An 18724-nucleotide genomic window follows, 5' to 3' on the forward strand; every position below is an offset into this window, starting at 1 on the left:
GCTCCATCCCTAGCCCTTTTTATTTTTTATTTTGAGGAATGTTCTTGCCAAGTGGCCCAAGCTGACCTCAAACTTGCAATCCTTCTGCCTCAGCCTCCTCAGTTGCTGTGATTATTATAGGCGTGTGCTACCACAACCAACTATTATAACAATCATGACAGCCTCAGTCAGCAACCACTTTCAGATCAGTTTCAGACCACAAATAGACCTTTCTGTGTTTTTACACTTTCTCTGACTGGTTGGAAACAAAAAAGATTGGGAAAAAAAGATGACCTCTTTTCTGTCATCCATCTTAGATCCTCAACTCTCACTTTCCAATGGGAATCCCGTTGCCTGAGTTACTAAATTTCTAACCAGCCTACTCCTCTGGCTTCCCCCTTTCTAATGAACAGCTAATTAGCATTGAAAAGATTGCCTTTAATGAAACAGACCTTTCTGAAGTTTTTAAACAGCTATGAAAAATATTCTAAAGAGAATTCAAGACCTTATATCAGGGATCAGCAAGCTTTCCTTATAATAATCAAATGATAATTATTTTAGGTTTTGCAGGCAGTATATGTTCTGTGGAGACTACTCAACTCTCCTATGATAGCTTGAAAGAAGCCTGAACAATATGTAAACAAATAGGTATGGCTATGTTCAATAAAACTGTATTTGTGAGCACTAAAGTTTAAATTTTATATAATTTGCATATGCTATAACTTTTTAAATTTTAGTGTAAAACCATTATTAGTTTATGTACAGCAAGCTGGATTTGGCTCACAGACCACAAATTGCCAATCCCTGCTATAGAGGATTACATGTTCAAGTGTGCTACAATACTAAATTGTATGATAATAAATAGTATTGTTCAAAGAAGGAAGACATCAGATAGAACCAAAAGAATCAAAAGTTTCCTGGGGAAAGTGATAGGCTGGGCCTTAAAGAAAGAGCAAAATATAGGCAAGTGGAGGAAAGAGAAAGGAAGGAAGAAAATATGTGTCTTCCTGGCATCTGAGTAATAATAAGAGAAAGAATGATGGGGCTGGGGATGTGGCTCAAGCGGTAGCGTGCTCGCTTGGCATGCGTGCGGCCCGGGTTCGATCCTCAGCACCACATACAAACAAAGATGTTGTGTCTGCCGAGAACTAAAAAATAAATAAATATTTAAAAAAAAAGAGAAAGAATGAAAGAAGACAGTTTTATGATCAACTTGATTCAGGAGATATGTAAAGGTCCTGGATATCAAAATGAGAAAATTAAACATAGCCTTCATACAAATAGCATTTCTATATTATTCTTGCAGAGAAAAGAGCACTGATCTGACAAGAGAAAGACTAAGAGCAGGTAGACTAAGATGGGCATACTGCAGTTGTATAAAACATAAGAGCCTGGTGACTGTAATGATGGTAATAGAAGAAAAGACACAGTATCAGGAGACACATGGCATAAGGAATCAATAATACCTGAAGAATAAGAAGATTTAGGGGAGGATTCAAAGTGACTCTTGGAATTCAGAATCAGGAAATAGGGAAAATTATAAATCATCCATTGGCTATTAAGCCCACATTATGGCCAGGACCAATGTGGCTGTCAGGATAGAAAAACCCATGCAACACAGATGTTACAATCCAGTAGGCGAGGGACAGTTATGTGAATCTAAAGGTATGGTATTATTGCAGGCACTATAATAGAAGTCTGAGAAAATGTGGCTGCAGTCCAGGGAAAGCAATAGAAGACTCCTAACTTGAAGAAGCATCAGAAGTAACTACAAAATTTCTGGATTACAGATGGCACAGGCCTGTAATCCCAGTAAATCAGTAGGCTGAGGCAGAAGATCTCAAGTTTGAGGCCAGCCTCAGCAACTAAGTGAGACCCTGACTCAATAAAAAGATATGGAGGTGTAATTCAATGGTAGAGCCCTGGGTTCAATCCCTAGTACCTCCCCATCCTTCCCGCCACACACACACAAAAGATGTTAGCTATTTTACTTTTTTTTCTTCTTGGTACTGGGGATTGAACCCAGGGGTATGCAGTACGCCCATCTTGGTCTACCTGCTCTTAATCTTTCTCTTGTCAGATCAGTGCTCTTTTCCCTGCAAGAATAATATAGAAATGCTATTTGTATGAAGGCTATGTTTAATAACCACTGAGTCACATCTCTAGATTTTTAAAATATTTCTTTGTTTTGAGACAGTGTCTTACCAAGCTACTTAGGACCTTGCTAAATTGCTGAGGCTGGTCTTGAACTTGCAATTCTCCTGTCTCAGCCTCCCAAGCTATCAGGATTACAGGCATGCATTACTGCACCCAGAAGCTACTTTACTTTTTTACTGAAGACTTTTATAGAGAGGAATCATTAGGGCAGAACGTAAAAGAAAGGTAGCACAGTTATAATGGGGAATTAGGAAAAAGAAGAATCCATTAGAGGAGAAAGAAAAAAATAGTTATTAGAATATTGGTGCAAGGGTTGGGGGTGTAGAGAGGAAGATAATATAATTGTCAGGGGTTCAAAAGCAGTAGGAAGTTTGATTTTTGATTAGGAGAAACATGGGAGAAAGCCCAGTGAATTCAACAGACCACGGGAAATCATTGATGATTTTAAAGAAAGGAGATTAAAGCCAGATTATAAAGCTCCAATGAAAGGAACCCTTCCTGTTCAAAGAAGTGTTTGTGCCAGCACCTGGGGTGCCAAACAGGATAGAGCAAGCCCAGATTAGAAATTTGGCTCAATGGACACCTGAGTGAGGTTGGCCAGATATCAACTACGAACATGGCAGGTAGGAACAGCATGTAACAGTAATTAAGAAGTCAAAACCACCCTCCCCCACAAAAAAAGGAAGAAGAAGTCACAAACCAGTAGGAATCAGACCAGAGGACTAGTGGAGAGCTGGAGATGTAGCTCTGTGATAGAGCATTTGGCTAGCATACAAGAAGCCCTGGGTTCAATCCCCAGGCGCGCGCGCACACACACACACACACACACACACACACACACACACACACAAACTTAATGGAAATCCTGCCAGAGAATCAGGACAGCAAAGGATGACCAACTATGAAAGACAGTAGCTAAGAGGAAAATAGGAATGTATCCAGATGACCCCTTGGAACTTACTGTGCTAGCAAAATGTCTGGCACAAAATAGGTTCCCCTTAAATATTTATTGGACAAACAAATGGCACAAATATAGGATACAATGCCATGTGGAAAGAGCAGGAGTTTGGAATCAGAACTTAATTCATACCCTAGCCCATTTACTCATCCATAAACTTTCATTATATATGCCTGAAGTAATAAAAAGATGTGGCCCTTGACTTCAGCAACTCATAGTTGATTGACAGAGTCAGAAAGAAACAGGCAATTGTTCTGCAACGTGATTAAGTGCTGTGACAAATTTGTGTGCAAAGGTACAGCTCTAGCCTCTACAGCTCACAGGTTCTCCAAAGTGATCTGCTGCATTCAGGCCAGAAGAGCCAAGAGGATCAGGAAAACCAAGGATGGAGTGTTTGAGGTGGGGGTGCTTGAGGTGACTCCAATCAGACAGAACAACAAGGAAAGCTGCTCAGAGGTGAGTGAGCACAGCATGTTCAGGGAACTCCAAATGTTTAAGCACATCTAGAGCCAAAGTGCTTTGTGCTAGGTCAGCGGACGGAAGTGAGGTTAGAATAGATGAGGACAGAGTGATAAATAGGGGCCAGATCACAAAGGACTTTGTGTGACATGCTAAAGAGATTGGATTTTTTTTCCCTGAAGGTGATGGAAAGCAAATGAAGAATTTTAAGCAGGGGAGAGACATGATCAAATTTGCATTTTAGAAATAGCAACAGCATGGAGGATGGGCTGGAAGGAGATGAGGCTGGGAATAGGGAGAATAATTTAATAGGCTACCGCAGTGATGAGTGAAAAATGATGAGGCCCTGAACTCAGCTTAGAGATAGTGGGTGGTTAGAAGTCAAGAGACAGAAATAACAGGTCATGGGCATGAGGGAGAGAAATGAGGCTAGGTGACCCCCACCCCCACATCTTCTGGCTTGGCATCTGGGAAAGGGTGGGGAAGGAAAGGAAGAAGGGAAAAAATGAATATGTATCTATTTTCTTCCATGTTCCAAGCGCTGTTTGAGGAATTTTACATTTATTACTTTATTTAGCCTTCACAATGAACCCAGATAATGGGTGTTATTAACTCTTTCTTCCAGATTAAAAAATAAAAACAAAAATCTAAAATTCAGAGAGCTCAATCCACTAGGCTATGGCCAACACAGGTATTTTTCAGACTCTGGCTCAGGATAGATGTGTTGGAAGAGGATGGGGGCATCAGTAAACCATGAAGTCTATTTGGATGCCAGGTGCCTTCTGCAGCAGATACCAGTCTCAGTCTGATCCACAGAAGAGACTCTAAAATTGGGAGACATTTCTGTCTCCCAAGCTCAGGGAGGTCTGTCCCCAAGGCAACTTTATCTCAAAGAACTGTTAGGTGAACTTCTCCGTGAACAAAGCTCACCATAATCCCCAGACCTCCAGTAAAGGGACAGCTCTGAGCCAGAACATCTGTCTCCACCTGGCCTCTCCCTAAGCATTAAATATTGACCTAGGAGAGGAAGTGTACCAGTTGTCCCAGCATGATCATATATGAATCCCAGGCCCCATGGAGCTGGGTTAGTCATGACAAATAATTTAGGAAGAAACAAAAAAAAAATGAATTCAACTATCAAGGGCCAGAGTCACAATTTGAACCTAAGTCTGTATGACTCCAAGGTCCATATTTTTTTCACTTTCTCAAGTTGGGATAGTCACCAAGTTAGATTACACAGAGAAGTTAGTTTGGGAAATTGGACATAGTGACATTTTAGACATAGTGAATTTGAGATGCCTCTGTGACATTCAAGTGAAATCATCTAATAAACTGTTGGATATATTGTTCCCTTGTACAAATTACTTAAAGTATCTGAGTTGTTGAAAAAAATACTAAAGTCTCTGAGCCTCAGTTTCCTCATCTGTAAAATGGTAATATTATCTATCTTAAAGGGTTAACGGAGGTAAGATTCTTACATAGTACGCTGCTTACATTAGGCAGTCAATAAGAATAAATGAAGCTGGGTGTGGTGGGGCATGGCGGCACATACCCATGATCTCAGTGACTCCAGAGACTAAGGCAGGAGGATTGCAAGCTCAAGTCTAGTCTGGGCAACCTAGTGAGACCCTGTTGCAAAATTTTTTAAAAAGCGGAAGTGGCGGGGAGGCACTGGCAATGTAGTTCAGTGGTAGAGTGCTCTTGGGTTCAGTTCCCTGAACCAAATACACACACACACACACACACACACACACACACACACACACAAAAGAATAAATGAATAAAGCACTTGCTACCTACGATATTATGCATATTCATTGCTGCACAATTTAGAATGTGATTATTTCCTTTTTTTAAAAACATATTTTTTAGTTGTAGATGGACACAATACCTTTATTTAGTATTTTTTATGTGGTGCTAGGGATCAAACCCAGTGCCTCACACGTGCTAGACAAGCGCTCTACCACTGAGCCACAAACCCAGCCCTGCTTATTTCCTTTTAAAATTTAGTAGTTTAATTAACTTAGTCTCCATAGTTAGACTATAAATTTCTTTGTAATATGGATGCCATCTTTTATTATTCCTTATGGTGCCTAATCAGAGAATGGGGACTTGACAACTTATTACTAGAAAAAAAATGTTGATGTGGATGTGGATTGGGGCCTAAGTATGGGGGATGCTTTTCCTTTCGTTGTCTCTTTCCCACCAGCTGCTTAATCAATCAAGCTAGAAATCTGGAGTCATCTTTAACTCTTCCTCTTTCTCAACCCAAACATCTAGTAGTCACCAAATTCCAAATTACTTCACCAATATATCTCAAAACTCTGTTGTCTCTCTACCACTGTCCTAAACCACCTGATCTCTCACCTCCATTATGGGTTTTCTTTCGTTTGTTTGTTTTTCTATTTATTTATTTATTTGTTTGTTTGTTTGTTTGTTTGTTTGTTTATTTATTTTTATGGGGTGCTGAGGATCAAACCCAGTGCCTCCCACTTAGGTGAGCACTCTATCACTGAGCTACAACTCCAGGCCTGGGCAATAGGAACTGCTTACTTTGCCTCCAGTTCTGCCTCCTCAAATCCATCTTCCAAAGAGTCAACAGAGTAAACTACACAGAACACAGATCTGACCATGTCATTTCCCGGCTTACCCTTTCAAAGCTCCCTGATGGACTCAAACTGTTTAGTCTGATACATATGGTCCCTAATGCTCTATACATAACACCACTGTTCATCTGAATGTATTTCTTTATGTGTCTTTAAAGATCTATCTTCCTACCAGCATTTCAATGCCATGAGGTCAGGAAAGCATCTTATTCATCGTTTTGTCCCAAGTATCTAAACACATAGTAGATTCTCAATCAATATTTGTTGAGTGAACAAATTAGTATGAAATCTCAGTCACATTTGAGCAAAGACAACAACAAATATATATACACATAGATATACTCACCAGAACCAAACACCTCTCTAAACTCAGCTTATTTTAAAATACCAAGTTATGCATAGTTGAATATTGTAGCACTTGAAGTTAAGGGTTCTACCAATTCATTCTGGGAACCTAAATGAGGTTCTTTTTTCAACTTACTAGTGTGTGTGTGTGTGTGTGTGTGTGTGTGTGTTTATAACTCTAAGCTGCACTTGGGTTTTTAACCCATCTTTAAAGAAAGAATTAATTATAGGTTAGCTTTCAAGAAACTGAAGACATGACAGAAAAAGGAAGAAGAAAAAAAATTCTCTTTCATTCTGTGGGAACAGTTTATGCAGGGCAGAACCAATTAATACCTAGGAATCCTCAATGAGAAGAATCTCTTTTTAAAATTTATTTATTTATTTATTTTGGTATCAGGGATTGAACTCAGACTCAACCACTGAGCAACATCTCCAGCCCTTTTTTGTATTTTTTTTTTTTTTTTTTTTTTTTTTTTTTAGAGACAGGGTCTCACTGAGTTGCTTAGAGCCTTGCTAAATTGCTGAGGCTGGCTTTGAACTTGTGATCCTCCTGCCTCAGCCTCCCCAGCCACTGAGATTACAGTCATGCACCACTGCACCCTGCTTAATTTTTTTGTTTGTTTGTTTGTTTTAGTTGTAGATAGACACAATGACTTTATTTTTATTTATTTATTGTTGATGTGGTGCTGAGGGTTGAAACCAGTGCCTCATACATCCTAGGAAAGCATTCTAACCCTGAGCCACAAACCCAACCCCCCTACTTCTGATTCTTAAACACATTAATCAGAAGTCCTTCATCTTAACTCCAGACATGCTGTGTACATAGTTTTAGAGACCCACTGAAAAATGAAAACCCTTATTTAAAAAAAAAAAATCTTATTTCAGGACTGCAGAGCAGAGCATTGACCCAAGCAATGAACTCCTCTGAATGCAGGGCCTAGTGCAACTACATAGGTCACACCTGAAGTCAGCTCTGGCACAGGAGTTCACAAATCAACCCCAGCTCCCTCTGATTTACTAGAATTCACTCTAAATTAATTCTCAGCCATTTATAGCAAGAAAATGGGACCCTCTTCTAGGCTCTTAGTTAGACCAATTCCTCCCACCCCACTTACAGGGGATTGAACCTAGAGGAACTTAACCACTAAACTACATTCGAGCCTTTTTTTTTTTCTTTTTCTTTTAATATAAGCTGGGAATTGAACCCAAGGAAGCTAGACAAATGCTCTACAATTGTAGACAAATGAGCTATAGTTACAGCCCTTTTGTCTTTAATTTTGAGACAGGTCCTAAATTGCTGAGACTGGACTTGAATTTGTGATCCTTCTACCTTGTTGTCCCAAGTCTCTGGAGATTACAAGCCTGACTTTTTTTTTTCCAGTTGTAGATGAACACAATACCTTTATTTTATTTTATTTTTTTTAATGTTGCTCTGGGGATCAAACCCAGTGCCTCATATGTGCTTGGCAAACACTCTCCCACTGAGCCACAAACCCAGCCCTTCTGCCTGGCTCTTAATTTTTTTTATTACATCCTTCCATTTTCTTTCTTTCTGAAGCCTAATTTTAAAGTCTTTTTTAAAAGAACTTTTCTGAGTCTGGTATAATTGTAAGATATCATTGTTAGTAAAATAGTTAATTTTACTACTGACATAGTGCATGTGAAAAGTTTGCTCTGTCTCTCCCTTTCTTTCTCTCACAGCTTGTCCAGGATCCATGTATAGAGGAGGCTGCAGATCTACCCTGAAGCTCAAAAGTAGAAAAAAAACTTGGTGAGTCTGATAAGAAGCAGCTTCTAATGAGTCATAAGGTCCCGCCCACCAGGAACCCTCCCCATGTGCCACCAACCAGCACCTTAGGCATGCTGGTAAACTTCCTACACAGGCCTTTGCCCTAGGTCCAGAGTATGTGCCCTACCTACCTAGGGCTCTGAGAGCACCCAGAGGCCACATACATAGACATCCCTTGTTTTCCAGGTAGTGAAAAGTACCATAATTGCTAATTCCTGAGATCACAAGGAAAGCAGAGTCACTGTGGGAATTTGGCAAGACGCATCCTGCACCAAATTCTGTGGCCTGTGGTGTGTTGCCTAAGAGAAGCAGGTAAGAAATCTTTTGGGGTCCAGGTGTGGGGGTGCACGCCTGTAATCCCAGCAGCTTGGGAGGATGAGATAGAAAGATTTTAAGTTTGAAATCAGCTTCAGCTAGCAAAATTCTGCCTGGGGATGTAGCTCAATAGTAAAATACTCCTGGTTTTTGGGTTCAATTCCCAGTATCCCCCCACCACCACCACCACCTAAAAAAAAAAAAACAAAAAAAAAAAACTTTTTGTTCAGGGCCAGAGACTTAAGCAACTGTCTTGCTTTTAGTATAAATAGTGCTGGGACCAGGTTCAGGGCAGGTTTGGAAAGAGGCTCTATAGAAAGAAGAGAAAGTCACAAGTGGCTCAGAGCGGTCTGCTAAATCTTCTCACATTCAGGGGTCCATGATAGCCACACCAACACCTGGAATCATGGCTAGTGGGGAAGATGAGCCAAGGAACTGTGTGGTGTGTGGGGACCGAGCCACGGGCTATCATTTCCATGCTCTGACGTGCGAGGGCTGCAAAGGTTTCTTCAGGTAAGACCCTCCTCCTCCATAGAAACAACCCTGTTCCCAGCTCCTATCAGTCAGCCTTTAAACCCTGGCACACGCCCAGCCTTGTCCAGCTACATTACTCCTGTATTTAAGTCTCACTACTCTGTGGCTAGCACTCTACATCTTGCCAACCACACCACTGTATAAACTGACCGCATGATAAAAGAGAGAGGACCAAATGTTTGTCCCATGCACACAGCCCATTTGTTCCCCCCCCCTCTTTCTGTGTGTGTGTGTGTGTGTGTGTCTCAAGAGTACTTATTATGTGCCCACTGCAAAGCACTAAGGTAATACTATATTGACTAGGCTTGCCCCAATGATCCTGTGTGTTGTGCTCTATTCACTCCTGAAGTTCTTTGCTGAGTGAAGGTGGGAGACAGCTTGTAGTCCCAGCTACAGAGGCTGACACAGGAGGGTGGCAAGTTCCTGGCCAGCCTGGGCAAGTTAGCTAGACCCTGTCTCAAAATAAAAAGGGCTAGGTATGGGGCTGGGATTGTGGCTCAGTGATAGAGTGCTTGCCTAGCACATGTGAGGCCCTGGGTTCGTTCCTCAGCACCACATAAAAATAAATAAAAATAAAAGTATCGTGTCCAACTACAACTAAAAAATAAATATTAAAAAAAAAGGGCTAGGTATGTAGCTCAGTGGTTAAGGCCTCCCCCCCCCCCCGGAGGGTTTTGATTCCTAGTACCACAAAAATTAAAAATGTCTCTGTTGGGCTGGGGATGTGGCTCAAGCAGTAGCGTGCTCACCTAGCATGCGGCCCGGGTTCGATCCTCAGCACCACATACAAACAAAGATGTTGTGTCTGCCGAGAACTAAAAAATAAATTCTCTCTCTGTCTCTCTCCTCTCTCACTCTCTCTTTAAAAAAAAAAATGTCTCTGTTGGGGCTGGGGTTATGGCTCAGTGGTCTAGAGTGCTTGCTTAGTATGTGTGAGGCATTGGTTTCAATCCTCAGCACCACATAAAAATAAATAAAATAAAGGTATGTGTCCATCTACAACTAAAAAAACAAAAATGTCTGACTTTCACAGACGAGCAGTCAGTAAAAGCACGGGTCTCACCTGTCCCTTTGCTGGAAGCTGTGAGATCAGCAAGACCCTGAGGCGCCACTGCCCGGCCTGCAGGTTGCAGAAGTGTCTAGGTGCTGGCATGAGGAAAGACAGTGAGTTGGTCTCCTACCTTCCCAGTTGTCCATTGACTGTCTCTGTGCTTTGTCTTTGTTCCCAATAGTACATTTTGCATTAACAAGCACAGTAAGAATTTTTTTTTCAAATTCGTCAGATGATATCACTATTCTACTCAAAACTCTCAATGGCTCCCCATCTCTTTTAAAGTACAAGATCTCTTGATCTGGTTCCTGCATACCACCTTTCAGACTTCATTTCCTCTTTCCCTCTTGCCCAATCCAGTCCAATAACATTGACTTCAATGCCCTTCTTAAACCCACCAATCACACTCTTCCCCAGGACTTTTGCACTCCTCATTCCCTCTACCTGAAAAGTGCTTCCCTTGGTATTCATATGGCCGGCTTTTTTCTTTTATCTCTTGAGTATAATGCCTATCACCTAGTAGATGCTCCATAATTTTTAATTAATTAATGTTTTCTCTGTGCCCGGTAAACTATTCTATGCTCCCAATAGATGATATAAGTGGGACTCAAAGAAATTAACTTACCCAAGATCAACCAGCTAAAAAGTTGTACAGTCAGTATTCAAATTCAAGTCTGCCTGACACTAAACTCTTGCTTTTTCCATACAATTGCAGTACTTTTCAATAGGATGGAAAGAAAACTATTTATAAACCAAAAGATCTTGGTTTGAATTCAATCTGCATCACTTATTTTATGACCCGGGACCTGTTGCTAGAATCTAAGCATATTTACATTTCTGAAAAATATGAATAATACTTACCTTGTCTACCACAGTGTTGTTTCATCCAGTGAAATCTAACTTCAGAACCTTTGAAATTATAATGCTGTGTCATGGTTTGGATCTGGAATGTCCCCAAAGTCTCATGTGTTGAAGTCTCGGTTTCCAATGCAGTAATGTTCAGAGGTAGGGCTTTTAGGAAATGACTGGATCATGAGGAATAGAACCTCATCAGTGGATTAATCCATTTGATGGAACTAATAATTTGAGTGGACTATTGGGACGTGATAGAAACTGTAGGAGTTGGGACCTAATTGGAGTAGCTTACTGGGAACCTGCCCTGGAAGGGTTTATCTTCCTCATCTCCTTCCTCCCTCTCTCTGCTTCCTGCTGCCATGAGCTGAGTAGCTTTTCTGCCATGATGTTCTGCCTTGCCTCCATCCCAAAGAACAGAACCAGCCAACCATAGACTGAAATTGAGTCAAAAGAAATGTTTTCTCCTCTAAGTTATGTCAGGTATTTTGGTCATGGAAATGAAAAGCTAAAATATTATACAAACACAAGGTGCTGCCTTAGCACTTTATTAAGCCCCTCTTAATTATTTCCCCCCAAAGCCAACCATCTTATACCTTTCCCACTTTACTCTCCATCCTTCCCTCCTTTCCCACAGTGCATTGTTTCCTGCCATGTGCCTTACAGGTAACTGAGGTTGGTGAAAGGGGCCAGGAATTCCCCTCACTTGAGGTCTCTAGGAGTCAATCAAGTTCAAGGAAGCCTCAGGAACTCTCCTTCCTTCCCCAATCCTTCCTTGTATAGAGTGGTTGAGGAATCCCAGATCAGGGACTGGCTGAAAGATGCTCTCTGCTGGTCTAAATAGCTTTGTTACATCTCATCTGGTACAGTGATACTGTCGGCAGAAGCCCTGGCATTACGACGAGCAAAACAGGCACAGCGGCGGGCACAGCAGACTCCTACACAACTGAGTCAGGAGCAGAAAAAGCTGGTCCAGACCCTTCTGGGGGCCCACACTCGTCATGTTGGCACCATGTTTGACCAGTTTGTGCAGTTCAGGGTGAGCACTGATCAGGGCTGAAAGTGACCAAAAGGGTATCTAGGAGGTGGCCTAAGGGAGAGGGCTGTGTACCAACAGAGGATAGATCTTCTCCAGAACCCCAGTCTGGGCAAATTCCTCTAAAGAACCTTTCCAAATAAGGCTGGTGAGGCCTCAACAAAAGCCCTAGGAGCCAGGGACTCTGGCTCACATCCTGATCTCTACAGCCTCCAGCCTACCTGTTCATCCATCATCAGCCCTTGCCTACCCTGACCCCTGTGCTACCTCTGCTCACACACTTCGCAGACATCAACACTTTCATGATGCAGCAAATTATCAAGTTCACAAAGGATCTGCCTCTTTTCCGGTGAGTGATCTTCCCTTATCTCTCATGAAGCAAGGGCTTCATAAATTGTATACCGTCTTCATCTCTCCCCACCTTTAAAAGTTACTGATCAGCTGGTCATGGTGGCTCATGCTTGTAATCCCAGCTACTCAGGAGGTTGAAGAAGAAGGATTGCAAATTTGCAGCCTGTCACAGCAACTTAGTAGACTGTCTCAAAATAAAAAGTGCTGGGGGTATAGCTCAGTGGTAGAGAGCCCTTGGATTCAATCCCCAGCACTAGGGTAGGGGGAGTCCTATCACACATGGTGGTGCATGCCTGTAATCCCAACAATTTGGGAGGTTGAAGCAGGAGGATGGCAAGTTCGAGGCCAGCCTCAGCAATTTAGCTAGGGCCTAAGCAACTTAATGAGACCCTGTTTCAAAACAGAAAATAAAAAGGGCTGGTGATGTAGCTCAGTGGTTCAGCACCCCAAAATAAAAAAGTCACTCAACCGGGCTGGGGATGTGGCTCAAGTGGTAGTGCGCTCATCTGGCATGCGTGCGGCCCGGGTTCAATCCTCAGCACCACATACACACAAAAGATGTTGTGTCCGCCGAAAACTAAAAAATAAATATAAAAAATTCTCTCTCTTTCTCTCTCTCCTCTCTCACTCTCTTTAAAAAAAAAAAAAAAAAAAAAAGTCACTCAACCAATTACCACACCCCTTAGTATTTCCAAGCACCAGGTCTCAAAATCAGGTTTGTTTTTAAGTGTGTCACTCAGGACCGGAAGTTCCTCTCCCTCTCCTAAGTTCAGACTTGTCTAAAATGCCCTTTTTTTCGTGTTCTCCACAGATCCCTGCCCATGGAGGACCAAATCTCCCTTCTCAAGGGAGCAGCTGTGGAAATATCTCACATTGTACTCAATACCACTTTCTGTCTCCAAACACAAAACTTCCTGTGTGGACCTCTTTGCTACACAATGGAAGATGGAGTCCATGGTGAGAAGGTGCTAGAGCAGTAGGGGCATGTGTCCTTGTGGTCTGGGATGAGGTGAGGTGACCTAGAGGCTCTAAGCCTCATATCTCCTACAGTAGGGTTTCAGGAAGAATTTTTGGAGTTGATATTTCGCTTCCATGGGACACTAAAACGACTGCAGCTCCAGGAGCCTGAGTATGTGCTCATGGCTGCCATGGCCCTCTTCTCTCCTGGTGAGCATTTCCCAAAGCCCAGAAACTTTGGTCCCACCATCTCTACCCAAACTGGGTCCCTTGAATCCATCCATCCATGGCCATCTAGCCTTTAAACCTTTGGAGTGGGTCTGTATCATCCTCAGACCCTGGGACACTGTGCAGGCCTCCCCCCTCCCCCTTGTCCTTCCCAGCTCTCTCTCTTACAGATCGGCCTGGAGTTACCCAGAGAGAAGAGATTGATCAGTTGCAAGAGGAGATGGCACTAACTCTGGACAGCTACATCAAGGAACAGGAACCAAGGCCCCGAAATCGGTAGGTGGGAGCCTGGGAGCTTGGAGGCTGCACTGGGGAAGGAAGAGGTTATGGAAAACACTCAACCCTGGATGAATGCTTTTCCTGTCTTTTCCTTTGGCAAACCAGATCTCTTGGGGTCTGGTCCTTTCCTCTGGCCATCCCAGTTGCATAGTTCCAGCATTCAAATTGCTATTACTGATGTTTGATCTTACTTTTTCCAGATTTTTTTTTTATTCAGTAGAGATGCAAAGTAGTAGCTCACAGGCTCTTATAATAGCATTCCTGAGATTGATGACATCTATAACCTAGCACTACAACTTCTCCAGACTAAAGTGGACCATTAAGAGTCTTGCTCACTTTTGTTCCTTGGCCCTTTCTCGTCTCTCCACTTGGCCAATTCCTTGAATTTTTTCATTTCCCTTGGAGTTAGGGTCATTCACAGTTTTGTGTCCCTGATTCAGGATCTATCTGGGCTCTGAGGTATGTGCAACTTCTGTTCTTACTCATTCCTCAATAAGTCAGTTTGCCAGAAGGAGGATACTTTGTACCACAGAACAACCCACCCATCTTCTAGAACTTGCTCTAGAAGGCCAAACCCTCAGACTCTACACAGTTGAAGTTCTGGCAAGGTCTTGGGGCTTCCTTCACACTTGGCCCTCAGAGTTCAGGAAAAACTGGGCATTGTGAGAAGATAGTATCAGACAGATACCCCTTTGGGGACTTTTGAACATTTGACAAATTTTCATATCAGAGCCTGATTTTCTCTAAAGTTCAGACTTAGCCTCACTGAGGGTTAATTCAGTGGGTCAGGGCCTCAGGACAAGACTTCTAGCTGTCTTATTTCCTTCCTCTTCCCTGGTAACCCCACTACTTCCTTCAAAGGTTTCTATATGCAAAGTTGCTGGGCCTGTTGGTTGAACTCCGGAGTATTAACAACGCATACTGTTACCAACTCCAGCGCATACAGGGACTATCTGCTATGATGCCACTGCTCCAGGAGATCTGCAGCTGAGCCCCAGACTGGTCTTCTTCCCCAGCTTACTTGGGACACACTGGACTGGAAAGGGGAAATTGCTAGGACGAGGAGAAAGGGAGTTCAGTGATTGTAATGAAAGACTAAAGCAATAAATGCCTCTTCATGCGATCATTGGGGTACTCGGGGGTGACCATGGGGGTAAGGTTGTCCTTTGGATGCATAGAAGATGAAGAAGAAGAAGCCTCAGGCTAAGAGGTAAAACTTCTGGGAATGGGTAGGTCCCACTTTCAATGCCCCAAATTTAGCCCTTCAGCCCTACTTTCTCAGCCTTGGGAGACTCTGGGATGGGAAAACAGGATGGGGAAGCTAATCCCATGCAGTCTTTTCTGCTCTGGAGAGGAAGGAGCTAGGGGCTTTAATCCAGAGGAAAACAAAGATGGAAATGAAGGGGGGAGTTCAACCAGACATATTCCTTAATCCTTCTCCCTTAGTCCAGAGCAACAAGAGCGTGGGGAAGATGATACTGGGGCTGGTGGCAGAAGTGGGAGCCTCAAACCACTGCCTTATCAGCTGACCCAGTGGCAGCGCCAATTTTGAGAAGGGTATGGTCCTGTTCCCCACTCTGCTCCTAGGACCTAGAGGTCACCCATCGAGGTGGGCTCTGAAGAGGAGCCTAGTCTCTGGCCCTAGGACACCTGACTCAGGTTCCAGCTGTGGGGGCTGGCTCTGGGACAACCTCAGCCCACAGTGATGCTGAAGCCACAATGGAATCTGTTGCGCCAATGATTAAGGAAGGCTCCAAGGGCCAAGGTGACGGGCAGCGGGGGCATCTTCTTCTCCAGCACAGCACCTACACACCAGTTACTATCCACCAAGCCTATTGGGAAAGAAAACATCAACTAGGTTATTGAACAAGACTTGGAGAAAAGGGTTGGCAAAAATAAGGTAGAACTTCCCTCCCTCTGCATCCCCTGATCCTTCAGCACTTCTGAATGCTGTCACAATAACTCTTACCTCTAAACACCATGTTGGCCTGGGGCAAAGTCAGGTGGTAACCAAAGGAGAAGGTTGTGTCTTGTAGCCTTGTGTTTGCCTCAAACTCCACTCCAACCTGAACCTGAAAAACAAGGGCAAGGATAAGAGGGGGATTCAGTCTTGGTGAAGACCCGAGGGGCCCTGACAGGGGATCAGCAGAATGAAGACATCCATGAAAATGTATACCTGTGTGGGTAGGAAGAATACTAGGCCAGCAAGAGCCTGTTTGTCTACAGAAGCAAAAGTTTATATAACTGACTTGCTAGCATAGGGCATGAGATCAGTAGCTCACCTGTTCATTTGCCCTGTGGTAATAGCTTGCATGGGCCCCACCAGATCCCACATTCAATGTAGCAACCCAGTGTACAGCTGTAAAAAACAAAATACAAGGGGAAAGGAGAATTACTGTAGTAGGACGCATTTGAAGGACCCCAGCAAAGTCAGAATTGCCATTCCACTTCACCCCATACCCGAGTACTTCCCAGCCAGAGTCAAGATGGCCCCCTCTTCACCCGGCCGCCGGTGATAAACTAGCTCTCCTCCTAGCACCAGTCGATGAGTGAGGCTCTGCAGAAAGTGAGCGACCATGATCACTGTGGGGGAGTGAGGAGACATGGAGTCAGTCATAGAGACAATAGTGAGGACTACTCCTTCACCCTCAGTTCCCTCCTACAACCTGCCCCAGAAATTCCTTTTCGAACTCCCAAACTGTACAGAAGATGAGGAGGCATGTCCAACATTAGCAAATAGAACCCTGTTTAGGGTTCAAAAGAACCCTGTCCCAACTCCTCACCCGATTCCCCAATCAGGTCAGGATTTCCTAGGGTCAGAGTGGCTGTGTAGTCATCTCCTCGATACTCGCCATCAAACTGCCATGTCAGGAATTTGGCCTGTTGTGTCTGTGTGGAGAGAGCAAGAAGTAAAATCTCCAACCATCTTTTTATAATCACTATTGCCTCTGATCCTCCCCCTGGCTTCCCCGCGGCAGGATACCCATAGAGGAGAAAGAGAAGTGCCTCGATGGATGGAGGCAGGAACTGTGGGTCACCTGGAAGACAGCCTTAGCTCGGAGCCGCTCTGCCAACAGAAGTAGGACCTGGGCGTTGAGACTTCCACTGCTGTCCATATCCCCTACCACAGTGGGGAACACCTGGTGAGGAGTGTAGACAGTAAGGCTGAGCTGGATAGCATTACTCAACTTAAACCCAAACACTGGGTTACTCAGCGCCCCCTGGTGGAGACACAAAGAAAAACTCTGGCATCTTTTCATAGAATTGTTTCCCCACCCTTTGCCATTCAGAAGAGACAGAATCTGGTTACTGTCAATTCTTCCCTTAACACACACATTTCCTCCTCCTCCAGACCTAAGTCCCAGGTGCGCTTTTAGAGAGTGGACCCAGGTATGTGGAGCCCTCACCTCTGTGGGGCTGAGCTGCCAATCCCCTGCATAGGCTGCATGAAGGTGATAGCCAGGCAAGCCCAGGGCACTCATGTGCACAGTGTGAGCCACCTGCAGAAAGAGGAGTCAATGGAGGAAGAGAGCATCCATGTTTCATTTCAATACCTCATCCCACCCGTCATCTTCTCCCCATTCAGGGGGCCTTTTAAGAATCCCAAATATCCCAACATATGCAGTGGGTTAACAGATTTAAAGCACCAAGTCCCGCAGGCAAGGGAGGTAAAGAGAACCCCACATCCTCCCTCATTTGTCCCACATAGCCTAGCTAAGGCTGGAGTGCAAAAAGGAAAGGAGGATCCAAGGATAGGCACGAAGGAATGGTAAGGATGGGACAGAGAAGTGGGAGCACCTGGAAATGGCTGCTCAGAACCTTGTTGACAACGAGCTTCACTCCCTCCATCTGTGCTGGGAATACATCTGAAAGGGGTGGGGGGGAAGGGAAGGAATAAGCACAGACAAGGAATCCCTACCCAAAGAGATAGTCTCCCCTTTCAATCCCATATGAAGCACTGGAGGGATTGACCTCCTTTCAACTCCTCAAACGAAATGTTCTACTTCATTTGGGCACCTGATTCTCCCTGAACTGAATGCCGCAGCTGTGATTTCCCCTTTTCTGTTCCCATCACAGGACATCAGGTTTCAAGACCCTCCCTTCCTCCGCCCCTTCAACTTGAGATCCAAATGACAGAGTTCTCACCTTTGCATAGCCGGTGCAGCTCATCGAAGCTCCCAGGGTTGGGTAGAGGTTCCTCTCGGCGGGGGCTTCGGCGGGGCATACTCCCCATCGGTGCCAGGCCCAAAGTATTACCCATTTTAGTCCAGAGGACAGGGAGGGGCCCGGGTTAGCCTGGGAAAGGATTCTGGCTTCCTCTACCCCCCACGGGCCCCACCCCCCATCATCAGGCTCCCCAGTCTCAGAAACTTCCACATGATCGAATGCTAGTCCTGGAACAGGAAGAATGAGGAGAGCACCGATGGAGAGATAGAACCCTAGGCACACTCCCACCCCATCTTTGATCCCTCACCCCCACCTGTCACCCCTGTCCTCGCTCCCATTTTCTAATCCTAACCCCCACCACAGACCTCACCTGGATTCCTAGTCTTTCTAATCTTCATTCCCACGCCCTGAGGGCAGGCCCGCAATAGAACAGTAGCCCTTACCATCTCAGACCATCCTGTGGTCCCTTTCCCCCCGGCACACCCCGGTCATCTTGATGGGGGCAGCCATCTTGGTTAATGGCAAAGCTTCGGCTTCACGTTGCATTTCCCGAGTGGCCATGAGCGCCATCTTGGAACCGGGCAAAGGAAACTACCTAAGACCCAACCCTCTCCTGGTTCGGTCCCGCCCAATGGGTGGGAAAAAAGGCACTTCGATCTCC

General features: G+C 44.2%; 2 protein-coding genes across 7 annotated transcripts; one reads left to right on the forward strand and one right to left on the reverse strand.

The window, feature by feature from the left end:
* Positions 1-8380: 8380 nt before the first annotated feature.
* Nr1i3 (nuclear receptor subfamily 1 group I member 3) lies at positions 8381-15019 on the forward strand. Of its 4 annotated transcripts, none has more exons than XM_078027140.1 (9): positions 8381-8605; positions 8982-9121; positions 10176-10306; positions 11915-12084; positions 12291-12430; positions 13244-13389; positions 13483-13599; positions 13773-13893; positions 14758-15019. In XM_078027140.1, the coding sequence occupies exons 2-9, from the start codon at positions 8988-8990 to the stop codon at positions 14885-14887; spliced, it is 1089 nt and encodes a 362-aa protein (XP_077883266.1). In that variant the 5' UTR covers positions 8381-8605; positions 8982-8987; the 3' UTR covers positions 14888-15019. The 4 variants fall into 4 exon arrangements, with proteins under 4 accessions (XP_077883266.1, XP_077883267.1, XP_077883269.1 ...); XM_078027141.1 differs by having other exon boundaries at positions 13486-13599; XM_078027143.1 differs by having other exon boundaries at positions 13486-13599; positions 13788-13893.
* Tomm40l (translocase of outer mitochondrial membrane 40 like) lies at positions 11578-18651 on the reverse strand. Of its 3 annotated transcripts, none has more exons than XM_005341852.5 (10): positions 18507-18651; positions 18043-18290; positions 17695-17762; positions 17304-17396; positions 16935-17036; positions 16680-16785; positions 16357-16479; positions 16179-16255; positions 15866-15968; positions 11578-15728 (listed from the first exon to the last, which is right to left on the reverse strand). In XM_005341852.5, the coding sequence occupies exons 2-10, from the start codon at positions 18155-18157 to the stop codon at positions 15589-15591; spliced, it is 927 nt and encodes a 308-aa protein (XP_005341909.1). In that variant the 5' UTR covers positions 18158-18290; positions 18507-18651; the 3' UTR covers positions 11578-15588. The 3 variants fall into 3 exon arrangements, with proteins under 3 accessions (XP_005341909.1, XP_077883270.1, XP_077883271.1); XM_078027144.1 differs by having other exon boundaries at positions 16935-17117; XM_078027145.1 differs by having other exon boundaries at positions 16935-17117; positions 18434-18611.
* Positions 18652-18724: the final 73 nt, after the last annotated feature.

This window comes from Ictidomys tridecemlineatus, chromosome 11, assembly GCF_052094955.1.
Source record: "Ictidomys tridecemlineatus isolate mIctTri1 chromosome 11, mIctTri1.hap1, whole genome shotgun sequence".
NCBI classification, from domain to species: Eukaryota; Metazoa; Chordata; class Mammalia; order Rodentia; family Sciuridae; genus Ictidomys; species Ictidomys tridecemlineatus.

Bases quoted from the DNA above. Each gene is read 5' to 3' on its own strand.
- Nr1i3 (XM_078027140.1), top strand. From the start codon at position 8,988: ATGATAGCCACACCAACACCTGGAATCATGGCTAGTGGGGAAGATGAG. The intron at 10,307-11,914 runs GTGAGTTGGTCT...CATCTGGTACAG, and splicing joins TGCTGGCATGAGGAAAGACA to TGATACTGTCGGCAGAAGCC. The intron at 12,085-12,290 runs GTGAGCACTGAT...TGATCTCTACAG, and splicing joins ACCAGTTTGTGCAGTTCAGG to CCTCCAGCCTACCTGTTCAT.
- Tomm40l (XM_078027144.1), bottom strand. From the start codon at position 18,157: ATGGGTAATACTTTGGGCCTGGCACCGATGGGGAGTATGCCCCGCCGA. The intron at 17,763-18,042 runs GTGAGAACTCTG...CACCCCTTTCAG, and splicing joins GCTGCACCGGCTATGCAAAG to ATGTATTCCCAGCACAGATG. The intron at 15,969-16,178 runs GTGAGCTACTGA...CTTGTTTTTCAG, and splicing joins ACCACAGGGCAAATGAACAG to GTTCAGGTTGGAGTGGAGTT.